At 39.0% G+C, this 17,803-nt stretch overlaps 1 protein-coding gene across 6 annotated transcripts in view; it reads right to left on the reverse strand.

Annotated features, from left to right (window-relative positions):
* IMMP2L (inner mitochondrial membrane peptidase subunit 2) overlaps positions 1 to 17,803 on the reverse strand; it is a 796,496-nt gene that overhangs the window by 468,080 nt on the left and 310,613 nt on the right. The window contains exons 6-7 of one of the 6 annotated variants that reach the window (XM_027833117.3): positions 9,264 to 9,319; positions 7,673 to 8,408 (exon numbers count right to left, since the gene is read on the reverse strand). The exons of the other annotated variants lie outside the window; for them this stretch is intronic. Coding sequence (XP_027688918.2) covers positions 8,398 to 8,408; positions 9,264 to 9,319 — 67 coding nt within the window. The 3' untranslated portion in view covers positions 7,673 to 8,397. Of the gene's footprint in view, positions 1 to 7,672; positions 8,409 to 9,263; positions 9,320 to 17,803 lie in introns of those variants that run through there. 6 annotated transcript variants of the gene reach the window in all.

The following is a 17,803-nucleotide window of genomic DNA, read 5'->3' on the forward strand; positions in this document are numbered from 1 at the left end:
GTATTTTCCAGGTTTTTTTTAAATTACTTCAAGCCATATTTCCACTGAAACTGCAATAGTAGTGTCATCAGCCTGTAATCTGTCAAATCCTTTTGAAGCCTCCTTCATTTTTTAAAAACATTTAGTACTTCTAAGTAGAGTATAAAGTAAGTGCTATATATTGAACGCTCTCCTCATGCTCACTACAAATTCCAACATATTTATAGTAGATAGATGCAAATATAGAGATTCAAGGTGAAATCCTGGCTCCTATTGAAGTTAATGGGCGTTTTGCCATTGACTTCAATGTGGCCAGGATTTCACCCACCATCTTCCTCAGAGGTGTACTTTTTAACTTAGCCAACCATCAGACTGAGAGTGGCTACAGAAAAAAAAACTGAGCTTCTATACTGTGCTTTAGGACTTTGTTAGAAATTGCTGCTTTTTCAAGAAGGTTAAAAAAGTGTGCTAAATACCCATACATCAGAAGCTTAGAACAACTGCTCCTGAGAAGTTCTTTTCTCTGTTCCAGTTTTCTGGATATCACAAGACTTCATTTTAAAAATGTTACTTTTAAAGCGTTTACTTTGTCCTTTTCCATTTATCTTTATATTCGCAGAAGATTAACTTTCCAGCTGATTTGATACTTGTACAGTCTGATTTCAAGACAGTGACAGTTTCTTAGTGATTGGTAGAATTCTGACATCATGGATGACTGTTAAACAAACAGCTGTCATTAACTACATGTCATTAACTACATGTCTACAATGATTAAATTATGTAAGATGAAGAGATCACAGCTATAAAGCATAACCTTATAATTACATTATATCCATGAAACCTGAGTTTTCTTGCTTTCTCCTTTATGTCCAATATGATTGTTCACACTGAAGCGATCAGGGAAGGGTGGAGAAATGTTTTGAAATGGCCTCAACTTTATGATTGGAAAAAATTAGAAAGCTTTAAACTAAAAACGAAACAAAAACCATGAACAGTTTATTTTTATGTTTATGCTATAGCTGAGGAGCATATGGTGGAAGTTAATTTCCAGAGACGACATAAATTACACCATTGTACTCCCACAGTCCTGGTTTGGTTATGTGCTGGTTGGTCCGCAGACATAAACTAGAGCAGTCTTCATAGATATACAAGCTGTTAATGGTCAAAATGGCAGCCACGAGTATAGTGTTGGTGCCTCGAGGCCTCACCACCTATATCAGCAAGCAGAGAGGGGTGGCATAGGAGCTTCTACACTAATTCTTGGTCACTGAAAACAATGCAGTGTAATGGGGTGCCATGAAATCATCTCCCAGGGCTGGATATGCTGGCTTTAGGACCAAAATCCTCTGGTGTTGGCATACCACATCAGAGAATCTGACCATAAAGGTACATGAGCCTACCAGGTGGATGTGCAGGATTATAGGGAGTAGAAGTACTTTAGAAACAGAAATATGGAAGAGTATTAAATGAAAGTGTAGTAAAGCTGCCCCCCTTTAGGATCTTATGGGGAAATCCTGATTACCATATTTACTTATTTTAATTATTTTTTTAAACCGTGGCTGGCAGTAACTGAAGTTTCACAGTTGCTAATATGTTATCATTACTCAAATAATTAGGCTTGGGAGCAATAGATTTTTTTTTAATTAGCTATCTCAAAGCAAGTACCATTATAATAATCTAATTATCCTTTGAGGCAACTTTATGCATAAATGCTTTAAACATTCATTGCCTTACGGCTGAGGCCCTGCCTCAGTGTGCATAGCTTAAAACAAAAACAAAGCTGGTGTTATGCATTGACACACATTTGTTAACAGAAAAATGTCAGAAACTGAAAGACTGATTTTAAAATTCTTAAATACTCAAAAAGTGACAATATAGAATTCTTTTTAGTGTTCACCAAAAAGCACCACTATGTAAACTAAAAATAAAATAGGTCAGATAAGGTTTTGCTGTCATTTAAACTCTCTGTACCTCAGTTTCCCCTCTTCTAAAGCTAGGGTAATGCCACTTATCAAATGATTGTACTAATGAAATACTAAGTAATTTTAAATAAGCAAAGTTTTAGGTTTCCATGAACACTTATTAGTCACAGTTTATTAAATTTAAATATCTTAAAACAATGATTATAAAATGTATATAGCAATATTTAAAAACTAAAAGGACAAATGTAAATCAGAGTTTTTGCATGGTATGAAGGGACAATATGTTTGGTCCATGGTATTTAGTAGGCACCTATTTATTTCAAAATCCTTAATTCTGAATAAATATTATGGTAGTAATCAATTTGTATATATTTAATGTACAGATATAGGAATATCTGATTCAATCTCACAAGGTAAAGTCTCTTTTCTCATTCACATCTTGTCTGAGAGTCTCCTTTCACCACTCCTGGAACCTTGCCAGAACTCATTCGTACTACAACCTTGCTCCGGCTGGAATCTATATTCTTGCCTAAAATAATTTACATTCTTAAATGAATTTATTATAATTTCCACTTTTACTGTCTTCTCTTTGAAGTGAACAATATGGCTTTAGAACCTAAAATGCTCTGGCCAAAATGTATTTAGGAAAAGGGACCAAATCACTCTTATCTTCCATCACTCTCCACTTGCTTGCTATAACTGAATCTACTTCAAAACTGGCTTCCTGGTTTTCATCTTACCCTTCCGATCTGACATTATATGTTCATTCTCCTTTTCTTCCCTCTCCTGCTCTACTCACCATCCCAGCTCATTTTTAGCTGGAGGTTGTTCTTTCACTTGCAATTCCTTCCTCTCCTCCCAAGAGGGAGTATTACTTTTATTTTGAAATCTTGCCTTAAAACTTTCAGGCATAAGTTTAGGAGTGTCTTTCTTTAAGTCAATATCCTGTTTTTTGTAAGGCTCTGCATGACAGTGCTACATAGAAATAAACTGTATAGTACAGTTACAAAATGGCCAGTTGGAATCAAAGCCAGACAGCTCCTTGCCTTACTCTCAATTCACCATATTTAATAATAGATGCCTTATGAAAAACATGTTAAAATGTCCCCATTCTCAGGTTTGGCAGATCACAAGTAGGAATGAATTTCAGAAATGGGGTCCCTCCATCTCTGCTGCAAGCCTCCTGTTGTTTAACTCTAGGGACAGAAAGATAATCTTGGCCTAATTAATTACTAAAAAGTGGTGCTAGTGATAGAAGGAAAGAGTCATTATTTGTGAACCAATAGCTCATAATACAGCTGATAAGAAAATGCATTAAAATATAACTGTTCACTATAAATGCCTGTCCTGCCTAGTGATTTCTGATTTCAATACATATTCTACATAAAAAAAGGTAAATAGTTTAGCTGTTTTATTCTAGGAACAGTTCAAATCTCAATAGTAAGTATATCATCAGTAGAAAATCATTCAGAAAAGAGGCCCTTCGACTTCAAAATGCTTAGTTTTAATAGCTGATGTCCAGTCAATCAATAAGCATTTTGAAATTGACTCTTAAGATCACCAAGTAATGAGGGGCTTTTTGTATATAGAGAACAGAATAGTTCATTTAATGGAGTATGCTGCTTTGTACTATTGTTTATATCAAGGTTTGCTAGTATCTGTACACAGGTGTGCACTAATTGCATCCAAGAGGCAATTAAACCAATTGCAAATTCTTAGAGAAACTCGTTCAATGTGATTCTTGCAAGATAATTATGTAGTTTCCATGTTAATTTAGAGGAACGAAATAGAACTAAGGTGCTCAACATTTTCAGAATACTAGATCAAAGAGCATTTTCCATAAATCTACTGTATTATACCCAGAAAAACTAATCTGCACCTATTCTCAGGATATGCAAGTCTTCCCTTGGTTGTAATTCAGTATTGTAAATTATTAGTAACATGAATACAATGGCAAAATGATGCTGATGCTCTCTATCAGTATATTTCACACATAATATAACAACAGAATCAATAATCAGCTACACTGTACTCATGGATTTGTATCTTTGATTATTATATTTGACTAATCTAAATAGCTACTCTCTTCTTGTGAAAGGATATGTGTACTAGTCATCTCCGGCAGCAAACTACCAATTTCAGGATAATGTTGCTAGAAAAAAAGAAGAAATAGTTCTAGAGAAGTAATTTATATACTATAAACAAGAAGATTTGTTACAAATGAAAATGACTAGAAGCCTTCACTACTGTACAGAGCTCATTATTTTTGTATCTGTAAATTACCTATTTTTTTCATATTCATATGGCATCTACTTCAGATATGTAAGAGTAACAGGTTTTTAATAATGGGTTTGTACTGTTCATTTTTTCTCTTCTGAGGAAAAAACTATTCAAAGGCAACAATATTTTCTGTGTTCTCTTTTACTTCTCCATTTAATAAATAACAAAGAATACCATTGGGCTGCCAGCTGTGCCTTAATTATCTAGCAAAAAGATGGAAGTTGTACAGTCATACCCATTTAAACTTCACAATCCATACCAGTATCACAACTCTTTATGAAAATAAATGTCTTAGTCATGAGAGAACTGAAAAGCTATGGACGAGGTACCTATAGGTTTTATGTACTCATTATTATATAATTAATAAAAGTTAAGAAATATTTGGGGGATATTTTCACTGAAATTTATGGGGATTTAGGCATGCGTCAGCAATATTCTTCTTGTTTATTTTGGTGTAACCTTAGATATTCCTGAAACGTGCATGTTTTACTCAGAGACAGATCGCATATAAGGATATGACAAATGTTTAAAAGGTCCTCTATCTTTAAAAGTAACTGTGAGTATAGATAATAAAAGGAAGCATTTCTGGAAGAGAGAATATTTTGAAGGCTAACTGTATAATATGCATGCAATGATTGGTAAGATGATAGCTTATTTTATTTGGTGAAAGTCAGTTACAGGTGCTTGAGTAACAATCAGTGACAGCTCAAAACTTTTATTTAACCTGGGTGTCCTTGAATTTAGGAGTTTCTTGTGACAAGGATCTGGGTCTTTTTATAGCTGAGGTGGTGTTCACTTGGACCCTAGACCTATAGGGCGAAATCCTGGCCCCATTAAAATCAATGGGAGTTTTGCCACTTCACAGACCTGTGAAATAAAATTTCTACAATTTATGCCAGATGGCTGAGGGGTACACCCCTTTGATTGGCTGCTTCCCCCACTTGCCCACATCCTGGAGAAGAGCAGCCACTTATAATTGCTGCTGAAAGTAGACAGAGCTTTCTCCCACTCCCTCAGGAGTTAAAGATTCTCAAAAGAGGAGGGAAGGGATCAGCTCAGGCCAGTTCTGGCTCCCTCTTCTCCCTCCCCTCCTCTGAACAAAAAAAACAGCTCCTCTGCTCCACCCTCCTCCTCCGGGTAGCACCGAGCCTTGGAAGGAGGAGAAGGTACCTTGCTGCAGCCCCCCAGGCTGAAGAACCACAAGATCTGCAGAAGTAAGCCGGGGGGGGGGAACTGATATGGTGCAAAATAGATGGAGGACAGGGGCAGGATAGACATGGGGGCTAGGGAGGGAGAGCAGATGGGGAGAGGCAGATGTAATCGCACTTTCATTTTTGTAGAAAATGACAGACCCACTTTTTTCAGACCACTTCAAACACTGCATTTAGCATGTGCATTGACTGCAGTGCAACGCCTCACATGCTTAAATTTACTCATGTGCTTAAATGCTGTGCTGGACTAGGGCCTTAACTGGCTTTAGGCAATGTTGGAGGTAGCACAAGAGTAAGACAGAACTCTAGTTTCAATAGTGAGCTTTAGACTACCAGCTTTCCCAAGAAATGATGTAATAGATAAGTTGCTACACTGCATACCAGTAGGTAAGATTCCTTTTGGTATTTGCATTTTATCAATTTTCTCCTTCTATTCTTTATAAACACTGAGGTATTTGTATATAAAGTTTCCTTAGTTCTTCAATGATATGTTATATTTTCATTAAACCAATATGAGTTATCCAGTTATTCAAATCACTATGATTATGCCAAAGTGGTCTCTTAACTAATTCATAGCTTTCTCTTCCAGACTGCAAAAACTTCTAAAAACTCCCATTGTTTATAATGTGGTAAATGTCCACACCAATCTCACAGAGACTATCTGTGTGCTGTTGCTATTTGTGTCACCAGCACATGACATGTTAACAATGACAACCATCATGCTTTCCTGATGGATTGTACTATCATTTGGGCGTCCCTTGAGGGGGCCACGGGCAAGCTGACAGATAAAAATCAGCAGCAACTGATTCCCAGCAGAAATCTTGGAAATTAGAGACATACATCTTACTTGTCTCTTCAGATATAGAAATTACACTTTTCTTTCTAAGTACGTAATGCAACAGAAAATACCCATGAAGAACTGATGGATCCACTGAATACTTTTAAAGTACCACAAAACTGCTATATCTTGGAAAATCATAGCATGTTGTGTTATTGCTGTTTTCAAGCCAGCAACATGTACTCCAGAACTACGGCAGCTGCTCACTGAAAGTGAACTCTCAATTCAACCTTGGAAGTTGAAAATATAAAGATGAAAATGTAAAGACACCTAATGTTAGATAAGCAGCACAGTCATGTCTATTGTCAGGCCATTGTGTTCACTTAGAGAGACTCTATTTGGCCTTTACATGGATGTACAGTGGGGATGGGGAAGCACAAAAAACCCACATAATGGCCAAGCAGAGCTGCACTCCCCTGTACATAGGAACTGCTCCATCCATACCCTTCCTGTGCCTTAAAGGGAACAGGAGGAGATAGAGCCATGGTTATACCTCCCCATGCACAGACCAACAGCAAGGGCTGAGGATGTTAGCTGCACCTCATAAAGAAATGCAGAAGTAGGCATGCATCTCTATGAGACAGAATATCTCCTGGTGCTGCCTGTCACCACGTTGGGGCTTTGTTTAAATGGCACAATTGTGAGTTAAATAACTCATTAATATCAGACAACTGCTGAAGACAGAATAGGTTGCAGACATTGACACTGCGAAATGTGCAGCCCTGCCTATGCATTTGTTCTCTCTCTAAATCCAATAATCCAAGCCATTTATTTAGCTTTTCCCACCTTAACTATAGTAATCTAACTGCAGAAGTTTAAAGCAATCAGTGTTTTTCTGACATCAAATATCTCCCATAACAACTGTCCAGGCTGCTAAACTAAAAATGATGTCACCCACCTATGAGAGAAGACCGGCCCTGCTTGTGGATGAAATGTAAGAGTAAAAAGAAAAGAGTCACCTCCTATACTTCAAAAATAAAAAAGCTAAAAGCAATACTAATGTAGATGGGAAATTGTTCTCTTCTTTTTTTGTCTTGACAAAAATGTTCTAATTTCATGGCACGCAATGTACAAAAGGGAAAGAAATACATCTATCAAAGAAGAGAAACAAATGCCTACATATTCATAAGATAAGAATTTGGCTGGAAACTGAGACTTCATAAGATGTTCATGTGAAAACGCTTTCAACTCCCAAAATCACTAGTCACACAGAGAAATCATGCCCCCTCTTGTAGGTGCAGAGGGCCTTTTTATAGCATAACTCACTCAGATGTGCACAAAGAAAATGCAGCACTGGGGAGGAGCAATCAAATTTGAGGAGGTCTCATAGAACGTGCACCTCCCCTATATAGCATGATCCTTCAGTTCAGCGGCAAATCTCTGTATTGTGCAGGAGGGCTTGAGGATCTACTTCATCCAGCTTCTCTGGTGATTCCTCATCACCTACGAGAGTCAAGCAGGCTACTTCAGCCATTAGACACATGCAATTCTCCCCTAAAGATCTCCACAGCCGCGGCAAAATAATTCAGGGTGAGTGCTGGAGAGGAGCTTTTCACCAGAAAGAGATGAACCCTCAGGACCAAAACTATCTGTTGTAGAATTTTATTGATGTTACTTACATTTCTCTAGGGATTAGTCTGGCTCATAATACTTCTTCCATTTGTATTGTACAGAATACTTGACTTTAAGAGAAGCTTTTAAATATGAAGTGACCCCTAGGATACATCTCCCACACTAGTAGCTTACAGAGTGGTCCCTAAAAGAAACTATACACTGGTTGCCAGACTGGAACTTTAGACCAGAATAAGTATATTTGCAAGAGTTTCCACAGATATTTCAGAGTAAATTCATTGCTGGTGAAAGCAGGTACAATTACACTGAAATCAAAGGAGTTGTACTCACTTATGCAAACAGAGACTTATGTCCTTTACACAACTATTGGCAAGAAGACAAAAATTGACTTTCAAAAGAATTAAAGCTTTACCTCACAAAACTAATATAGTTAGATCCATCCTGTAGAGTAGGAAACAGCCTTTTGCTTTTTCCTCTGACTAAAAAAAGAAAGAAGATGCTTAATAAAAATAATGTTTAAAAGACTTCCCCAGAACATGGGAGTAGTACATGACTTGGTTCCATTTGTCTCCTGAGTTCAGCCACAGAAATCCTCTCAGCAGTCCACTGGAAATCAAATCACACAAAGAACAATAACATTAAGCTGTGATTTAAACTCACAAAGCCTGATAATTCAGAGTTAAGGCTGAAACTCCACCTTCTACAAGCAGGTCCACTCACTGTTTGTTTCATTATTACCATCAAATCTTTTACTCCATATATTTCAACCAGTTTATAATTTTAGATTTATTAATAGTACATTTTATTGGCCATTTATGTTCAGTTACCTAGCAGACCTATTTTAAAAATCATGTAGAATGTTATTTGCTGATATTTCTACTGCTCTTTAAATTAGTTATCTAGTGAGCAAAATTTTACCACTGGATTTGAATCACTTGCATAAAATATATTAATACTCAGTTTCAACTATAAATAATGCTTGCTATGCAAATTCTTTCTCATGACACAATGCCAGCAGCCACCCCAGACTCTTAAAGGGATGAGACCCTTAGGAACACTATGGCAGCCAAACGCCCCATACACTGGAGATTAGTTGAACCTGGTAACGTCTGGGTGCTCTGATTGTGACACCCAAGAGAAAGGGGGGCACAGTTCTTGCAAAAGGAAATTATATACAACCAGGAGCTGCGGAGAAGCCTTGTAGCCTAATTGTCCCCAGAGTTGTTAGCAGACTGCTAGCAGGAGCTGTACAGAAAGGACTGCCACAACAGTAGGGAGACAACTAGGGTGGCCAGCTGACCAGTTTTCAACCAGAAAGTCTGGTTGCAAAGGGGACCTGACGGTGTCCAGTCAGGTCCACTGACTGGACACCCAAAGTACAGTTACTGCGGGCAGGGGAGGTAGGAAGGCATCAGGTCATCACCCGTGAAGGACCCCTACTCAGCTGGCACCACCTCCTACCTGTGTTGGGCAGCTGCAACTCCCAGCCCCGGCTTTGCAGGTGAGTCCCTCCTGACCTGGATAGATTGGGAGAGGGGAAAAGCAGTGAGTGATGTGGGTGGAGGGAAGAGGAGCAAACTGGGGAGGGGCCTTGGGAAAAGAGGCAGGGCAGGGAAGAGGTGGGGGCAGGGCCTTGGGGGGAAGAGGCATGGTGTGGGGGGGGGGGGTCTGGCACTCCTACTGGAGTGTCTGGTTTTTAAATATTACAAAGCTAGCAACCCTGGAGATAACCCAAAGGGGCCCTCAACAATATGACACAGACCATGGACTGATCCTGGCCTCGAAACTCACAGATACCTAACTGCCTCTAATTAAGGAACAGACAGGAAAGGGCACCCTGTGGAGCTGTATCCCTCTATAGGACTACTCCCAGGGACCAAGCTACGAATCATTATGTTTTATCTTGACGTGTAACTGGTTAACTCACTGTACCTATGGTATTTACAAGCTCTGTCTTAACCTGGCATCCCTAGAAAAATATCCCTTCCCTTTAGTCAAGTGTCTGAGTGATTACTGGAACTCACCAGAGCTAGCGCCTACAAGGGCTAGCAGCTGAACTGCCTTGAGCACTTACCTGCAAGTCATGGCTCAACCCATGTACTATTGAGTACCTTAAGGGTTCAGTATACCACAGCTCTGTACAGCCATAATAATTACAGCTTCTCAAAGAGTATAGCTGGGTTCTAAGCACTTTTGAAAGCCCAGTCACTACATTTAGGAGGCTAAATGGGAGCAGAGCTCTTTTGTAAATCTGGCCCCCATTATCGGTACTGAACAATTCTGAAAATCTGAGCCCATATTCGTACTATATTATAGAACACAGGATCACTGCATGTAAGAAAATTACCTACACAACATAAAAGTGCCAGTATAATTGAGCATTATGTTCATAGCACAAGAATGACTTTACAACACTAAATACATCTGTAAATACTATTAATGTCAATTCAAGCTCATTTCTTTACAAATATTCATTTGAGATACCAACAAAATTATTGCTGCCAATCCTTCAATTTTTTAAAAATCAACTGCATTCAGACATAAAGATGTCTATTCTTACACTTCCTACAACATTATGTTGTTATAAAGTCACAGAGCTTTGCTCTCCAGTTTTTTAAAAAAAAACCCTTAGAATTTTATTGACTTTTCATAATAATTACATCCATACACACATTGAAGAAAACTGCATACTGAAAGATGACATTCATTACGTTTATCATCATATTAACACCTGATCTATTAGAGTCTATTAAAGAAGAAAGAAAATCAAGGAGGGAGAGAAGACAAAGGATTTTTTTAAAATCAATCAGTTTGTTGCTGTTCACCACTAATTCCAAACACAGACTGCATAAGCATGTATGCTAAGCAAGAGAAAAGGTGGCCATCCCAGATGACCTTTACTCACTATATAACATATTATTCTCACAAGTTGCAAAGCCTGTAATGATGATTCTATATACTACTGCATAAATTTATAACAGGATAATTTTTCATACAATTTGAAAATGAAATATATTCCAGGAAACATTCTATTTAATTAATGTAAGTATAGGCATTTCTCTGATGCTCATCATCACAGTAGACTCTGATACACAGTATTAGCACACAGATGTGTTGTACATACAAAAGTCAAGAGGGAAGTAATATATCTGGCAGTGGTAATGGTAAATAGCTACTGTAAAATTTGCACTGAACAATCAGTTTTCACATCTGTTCATGTACCTCATTTAAACCCTAAAGATTGTAAAATTAAAATAAATACAGTATTCTACAAGCAAGAGTTGCCTTTAGAAATAATTGTCAGAAATGTGTCTGGTTCTATATTTTGTAATAAAAGAAATCACAGTTAGCTTGTGAGGAGGTGTCCATCCCACACAGGACTGGAAGGGGTTAAGATGGCCAGGTGGGCCAATTAACTCCACAAGTTGCATCTGGAGAGGAGCCAGGGAGCGGGGAATTGACTGGAAGCAGGCTCAACTGGGCAGGAACTGGTAGGACCTATATAAGCCAGGAAGCTGGCAACAGAGGAGGCTGCAGTCACTCCCTGGAAGAAGGGAGATGCATTTGGGGCTAAAGGGTAGTCCACAGTTACTCCCTGAGAGGCGTGAGTTCGGAGGCTGTGAACCCAGGAAGGTAGGAAAAGGTTCAGGGGGAATGCAGAAAGGTAGGACAGTGCAGGCCTTGACTGCTGACTGGAGGGCCCCTGAGCTGGAAACCTGGAGCAGAGGGTGGGCCTGGGTTCCCCTACCAGCCACTGGGGGTGAGGCACAGGCCAGCAGAGCAAAGCAGACTGCCTGGGAAAATTTGTCCTGGAAAGACTTCATTACACCACCCCTAGAAGAGGAACACATATGGTGACCCGGCTGGAGGGCCAAGTCACAAAGAGGAGGCTACAGTTCCTGGAATGAGAGAGGTCCGCAGGACGAGAGGATGATGGGATAGACACTACCAGAGTAGGGCGCAATGCCTGGCCAGATCTAATTCTCAGCATAGCCAGGAGGAGGCACCACTAGCGGTGAGTACATCCTGTTACATAGCTAAATAGCTGCATACTCTCTGTAAGATCTACCTTTCCTGTCCATCCATATAGCTAAATCTCTTGTCCAGGCCTTATCATCTCACATCTTGACTACTAAAACATCCTTCTCTCTGACCTTTTACCTATTCAAAATACTGCATGCAAATACCATTTTCTAGCTGATTGCTTCACTATCTTGTATATATGCCATCCCTCCACTGGCTCCCTCTCTACCAGTGCATCAAACGCAAACTACTTGTCTTCACTTTTAAAACGCCTTTACAACCTGTCCACAAACCATACAACTTCTTTTATACAGTACACTTTCACTCCACAAATGATGCCAGTCTCCATTGCCCATTTTAAATTTTTTCCAATAGCACTTTCTCCCATGCTGCACCTTAGGCATTGGAAGGAGCACCCCATACATATCCACAAAACCAGCTCATTGTCATCCTTCAAATCAGTACTTAAAACTCTTCTCTTTCGTGATGTCTATAAAAAACAAGAAATGATTAGTCAGCTGCTTTGCTTCAAATATAATGCTATAGTTATTTCAAATCTTTTTTAGTTTTGAAATTTAAGATGCTAATCATCTGCTTTTATACAAATATTTAACAATTATGAAGAAATAAAGGTCACTCCAATGCTACTAACTATTGTGACGCTAGAAGTCCAGGTGCCACTTCATGCCAAGGTCCCCATGTAACACTGGATACGGAGGTATATCATTGGAATTAATGTAGCTCACTTGTGCATTAATATCGATTAAAATAAGTAGCAGAATTATAAGCAAGTGTTTAGTATTTAGACTACTGAATGATTGTAAGTTGCTACATGCATTAATCTTATTTGTACTATTTGTGTGCCATATTGTAATGTAATATTTGAGTGGTTGTTTTGTGAGCCTCTGAGACTGTATGAATCTCCATACAGGAGAAGGACATCAGCATGAAGAGCTGCTCTTCTACAGAAATTGTTACACACATCCTTACTGAGGAGACCCATTGATACCAGATAGGCTAGGGTTGAATCTTAAAACTGGAAACTTCCTACATCTGGATTGAGAAACCATCAACAAAAAGGACTAAAGACTCTTATTATTGTTCTACGTTCCTCCTTGAGAAGATGAATCATTCAAGTGGACTCCTCCTATTAGCTGAGTTTGCAGCTCAGAGCACATGGCAGGAGGGGGATAAAACCCCAAACCAAAAGAACTAAGGATCTCTGTTGTGCTTGGATTATGGGAGGCAAGGAGTTTCTAGACATAAGCAAGAGATCTCCAGCTGCTTAGCCTGGGTTAGCTCTACAGGACAAATAGAGCTTGCTAATCATAGAAGCCTATATTACTTTTTGAAACCTAACACTGTAACTTATTCATGTGTCTGTTTGCTTGCTTTAACCTTGCAAATAACTCTCTAATGTCCTTTTCCTATTTAATAAATCTTCATATAGTTTAGTATAATATTGGCTACACGTGCTATCTTTGATGTGAGACCTACAGCACAATTGACCTGGTGTAAGTGACTGATCCTTTGGGATTAGAAGTAACATGAATATTGCTGTGATTCTTAGTGTAAGGGGCCAGCTATCACAGAGATATGCTCACCTGAGTGGCAAGACAGACTGGAGTACCCATAGGGACTGTCTATGACTCCATGTTAAGGCTCTTAAAGTGCCTGCAGACTTTTGCATTTGGTGAAGTTGGTTGGTAAAATCTAAGTTTAGAACTCACAACCAATTTGGGGTTTCTGGCCTTGTTTGTTTTTAACAGTCTGCCCTAGGGTTGGGACTCACGCTCTTACATTGTCGTTGGGAGCTTCATAACTATTACAACGTTCACTCTCTATGTGCCTCTAAGCTAAAAAAGTGAAGCACGATTACAAAAATTAAAGTATGTATTGCTTCTTCCCATAGGAAAGAGCAAAAGGAAAAGGAAATTTCCCACTAAGTTTTCCTCATAGATTTGTCTCCAATTGTTTCATCGTGGCAATGGGATTTGTTCCTTCCCCTCACAGAAAAGGTTATGAATCCTGCCCCCAAAGCATCCAGGATATCTGGAGACCCCATGGCTGCATGCCAGCCTTAGCTCTTCAACAGTGCCATGTTTCCTGACAGTGCAGTTCCAATGGAGGCATGCTGCCAGAGCCTGCATTGCAAGCCACAGCCCTCAGGACCCTTATTAAAAACAAGGATCCCTAGTGCAGAGTGGGAATTGTAAGCTAGGGTCAGAAATCAGTGTTTCATCCAAATGGTATCATCTATTCACATAGATGCTGGGAATAAGCATTTATACAAAGAGATATCAAGCTAAGGACCTAGTGAAAAACCAGGACATAGGTGCACTGTAAATCATACCTTTTAAATATTCCTGCGTTGTATCACTTTAGCTGCCATATACCATATGAGAGAGATCTTGCTATGTACTAGTATTATAATTGCTAGGAAAGGTAAGTTTATAAATATTCAGAGCAAAAATGGTCCCAGTCCTACAAAGCCACACTGGGCAGTAAGGTCCTCTTATCCTCCCTATAACCACATGAGACCTGTGCAAATTGAAGCAGATGAACTAGGGAAATTACCTGTAGCCAAAAATTTGTTTCCAGTGAAATTCAGACAAATGTTTTATGACCCCATCCAAAATAGTATAAAACCTGTACTTAAGGACTTAACAGTGCAAAAGCATTTTGCACATTCGAAGCAGGTGTAAGAACATCAGCTAATCCAAATATTTATTAAATCCAAACTTCTTTCAGTTAGGTTAAGTATTATCCACATTTTACTGGTGGGGAAAGTGAGGTAAAATATGACTTGCCCAAGAAGCCTGATAGTAGAATTTGACAAACAACAGATTGTTTGGTTCACTGGCAATTCCAAAAAAAAAAAATACGTTTTGTTTCAGATCGAATCAAAAATGGGTAATTCCTAGCAAAGTAAAGTAAAAAAAAATATTGAGTTGGATTGAAGCAATGTTTCCTTTCGACCCAATATTTTTTGTTTTGATTTCAGGCATTTTTACAAAAGCAAAAGACTAGACTCACAAAGCAGATGGGGAATGGGTGATTAGGGTACTCTCCTGAGACATGGGAGATATGGATTCAATTGCCCCCACTCTGCCTGATGTGGAGAAGGGATTTGAACTTGGATCTCCCATGTTGCAGGAAAGAAGGCCTGATGTGGAGAAGGGATTTGAACTTGGATCTCCCATGTTGCAGGAAAGAAGGCTGTGGGATGTTTTAGATCTTTCTCAAGCCTCTCCTGTTGAAGCTGTTCCATTGCATATAAAAATTAGTCATTGGAACTCAGACTTGAACTTGAGTCTCCTACATTTCAGGAGAGTTCTGGAACTATCAGGCTGTAGAGTGATTCTCGTTCTCTCTCCTTGGACCCATGACTATTCACTGTTGTTCACAGTGGCACTTCACAGTCATTCATGATGACAATGGATAGTCATTGAGCCAGGGAAAGAGAGTGAGAATGACCGCTTCCTCCCCCAGCATTTTGTGAATCTATTCCTTTGCTTTTGTAAAAATGTCCAAAATCAAAACATCTAGGTCTGTGCTTATTCCCCCAGATCATTCTACCATACCAACACATAAAGAAGATGGACCAAAACCTCCCATTGTATACTCAAATACATTCATGGCTCATGCAGCTAACAAAATCCAGTAGTCTTCTGCCTTGTTCTAGATGCTTGCTACTGGGGTGCGGGGAGGAGTGTCATGACCATTAATGGGAGCTGTAAGCACCACAGACTAGGTGGAGAAAATATAGATGTCCAAATGTTTCTTATCAGTTTCTTTTTAATCCAGAGAATGAGTAATTCTTATTACACATAATATTTAAGATGAAGTAATGTCTGCAGTGTGTAATTCTGATTGGAAAAAATCTTCTCTCTTAAAGATATCTATCCTTTTTAAGGAATGACAGAGGTACACCAGTATTCTTTTAAGAGCTGTCTTGTAGACTTTTCATCATAACAAAATGTTCTCTATTTAATGCAAGGTATCTTTCTAAAGTACTTGTTAATATCCAGTTAAGTATTTGTGTAGGCTTACACACTAGATAATGCATTACAGAAGCTTGCCTTAAAACTGCATTCTGGCCGCTGGGTTTTCCATACAAATACAATGTCATACTATGCCAGAATGAAAGGCTCTTTACTAGTTCTGCTTAAGCACCCTGACTGGAACCCATCATTACTTTAAAAGTCTGTTCTTTTTGGAAGGGTAATTCAATAACTTGACATTTTATGTGGGTTTGCAATTTGAGTCAGACATGTAATCAAAAATGTTTTTAAAAGAATTTTTCTTCTAATAGGAAAAGGCTGTTTTATTAAAGTTAGATGTTTTTGACATGACCACTGAAAAAACTGAAACATAGAAATTGCACTGAGGTAAGAAAAAAATTCACACCTTTGCCTGTCATGCTTCAAACTCCTAGGCATGAACTTTAGTCAATCAAAAATGAGTGAAAAAAATTATTTTGTTCTGACATGATAATTACAAAGAAGGGCCTGGTCCTTGTATCCCTGCTCTTTTAACTTTGCACTCTGCCTCTGAACAATCTCCTTCATCAGATAGTTTCAACCACCATCTCTCTTTGCTGATGACTCACATATCTGTCTGTCTCCCCCACATCCTGCCCTGAGACCTATCTACTATCCCATTCCGTATCACAACCTATGCCTCTAACACCACTTCTTGGATGTCTCCTTGTCATCTTAAACTGAATGCCCCAAAATGAACTTATTAAAATTATTAACCTTCCAAACAGTCTCTGCTTCTCCATTTTCTGATACTATCTACACTAGCATCCATATGTTGGTGGTGATTTTTTTTAAACTTCTTCCTCTTCTTTGCCCCACATTCACCTACATCCAAATCCTACTACTTCCTCCGCCACGGTGTATACACACACACACACACACACAAATACATATTTAATTATTTATGCATTTATGTAGCTTGGAAGAGTTGGCTAGGTGGGTTGTAGTATGCATGGAACCAGGGGCTGCTGGTAGGGCAAAAGTACAGAGTAACAACACAGTGACAGTGCAACATGATGTTGTTCTTGCTCAGAGGAAGTGCATTCACAAGGTAGTGTGAAAACATATGCACTGTTGCATCCATGTGTGTGCACACACAGTGCTTTACAGGCTTGCTAGAGAGTTTCAGTGGTATTGGTAATACCAAAATGTATGGTTACTTGACCTACAGTAACTAGGTATGAATTTGGGTGGACAACATCTCTTGTTTGAACAGCAGCATCTGTTAGGGCCACACCTGCACCCTGGGAGCCCTTGCAACCATCATAGCTGAAAATATAAGTGGGGGGTTGGTCTCAACTGCCTCTGAGTTTGCCAAGTGTCCTAAAAACTGCCAAGGTACTAACAGCGAGGGCAGAGAGTGGGCCATGGAATATGTGTGGTCAACACATCTTGAAAAACTATGATTACTGTATGGTAAGTAACAATACTTTCTTATTTGAGTGATAGCAAGCACTATCCTATTCTTGGAGGTAGGTAAGAGACATCCTACTGGAATATCGACTGGAGGACCATTCTGCCAAAGCTTGCATCTGACCTAGAGGCAAGTGTACCAAGGCATAGAGAGTGGTAAACATGTGGACTGAACTCCACACTGATCTACAAATCTCAGTCGAAAGTATAGTTCAAAGAGGAGTCACATAAGCTTGAGTCAAATTGGATTTATCATGTTCAGATGGCTCTATATTCAAAAGAAAATAGCAGGTACATATTCTGTCCAAAACAGACTTAGTTAGTCTCCCTGAGGATATCCGCTGTCCTCTTATCCATTCGGCAAATGCCACAAATAGTCTTGGTGAGGTTCTAATTTATCTGGTCCTATCCAAGTAAAAAGACAACAACTTAACCACATCTAAGGTGTGAAGTTTGGGTTCAGCCATTGAAGAATGACGTTTAGGAAAGAAGACCAGGAAATGAACAGGTTGTTTCGGATTT

Source organism: Chelonia mydas, chromosome 1 (assembly GCF_015237465.2).
Source record: "Chelonia mydas isolate rCheMyd1 chromosome 1, rCheMyd1.pri.v2, whole genome shotgun sequence".
Taxonomy (NCBI): domain Eukaryota; kingdom Metazoa; phylum Chordata; order Testudines; family Cheloniidae; genus Chelonia; species Chelonia mydas.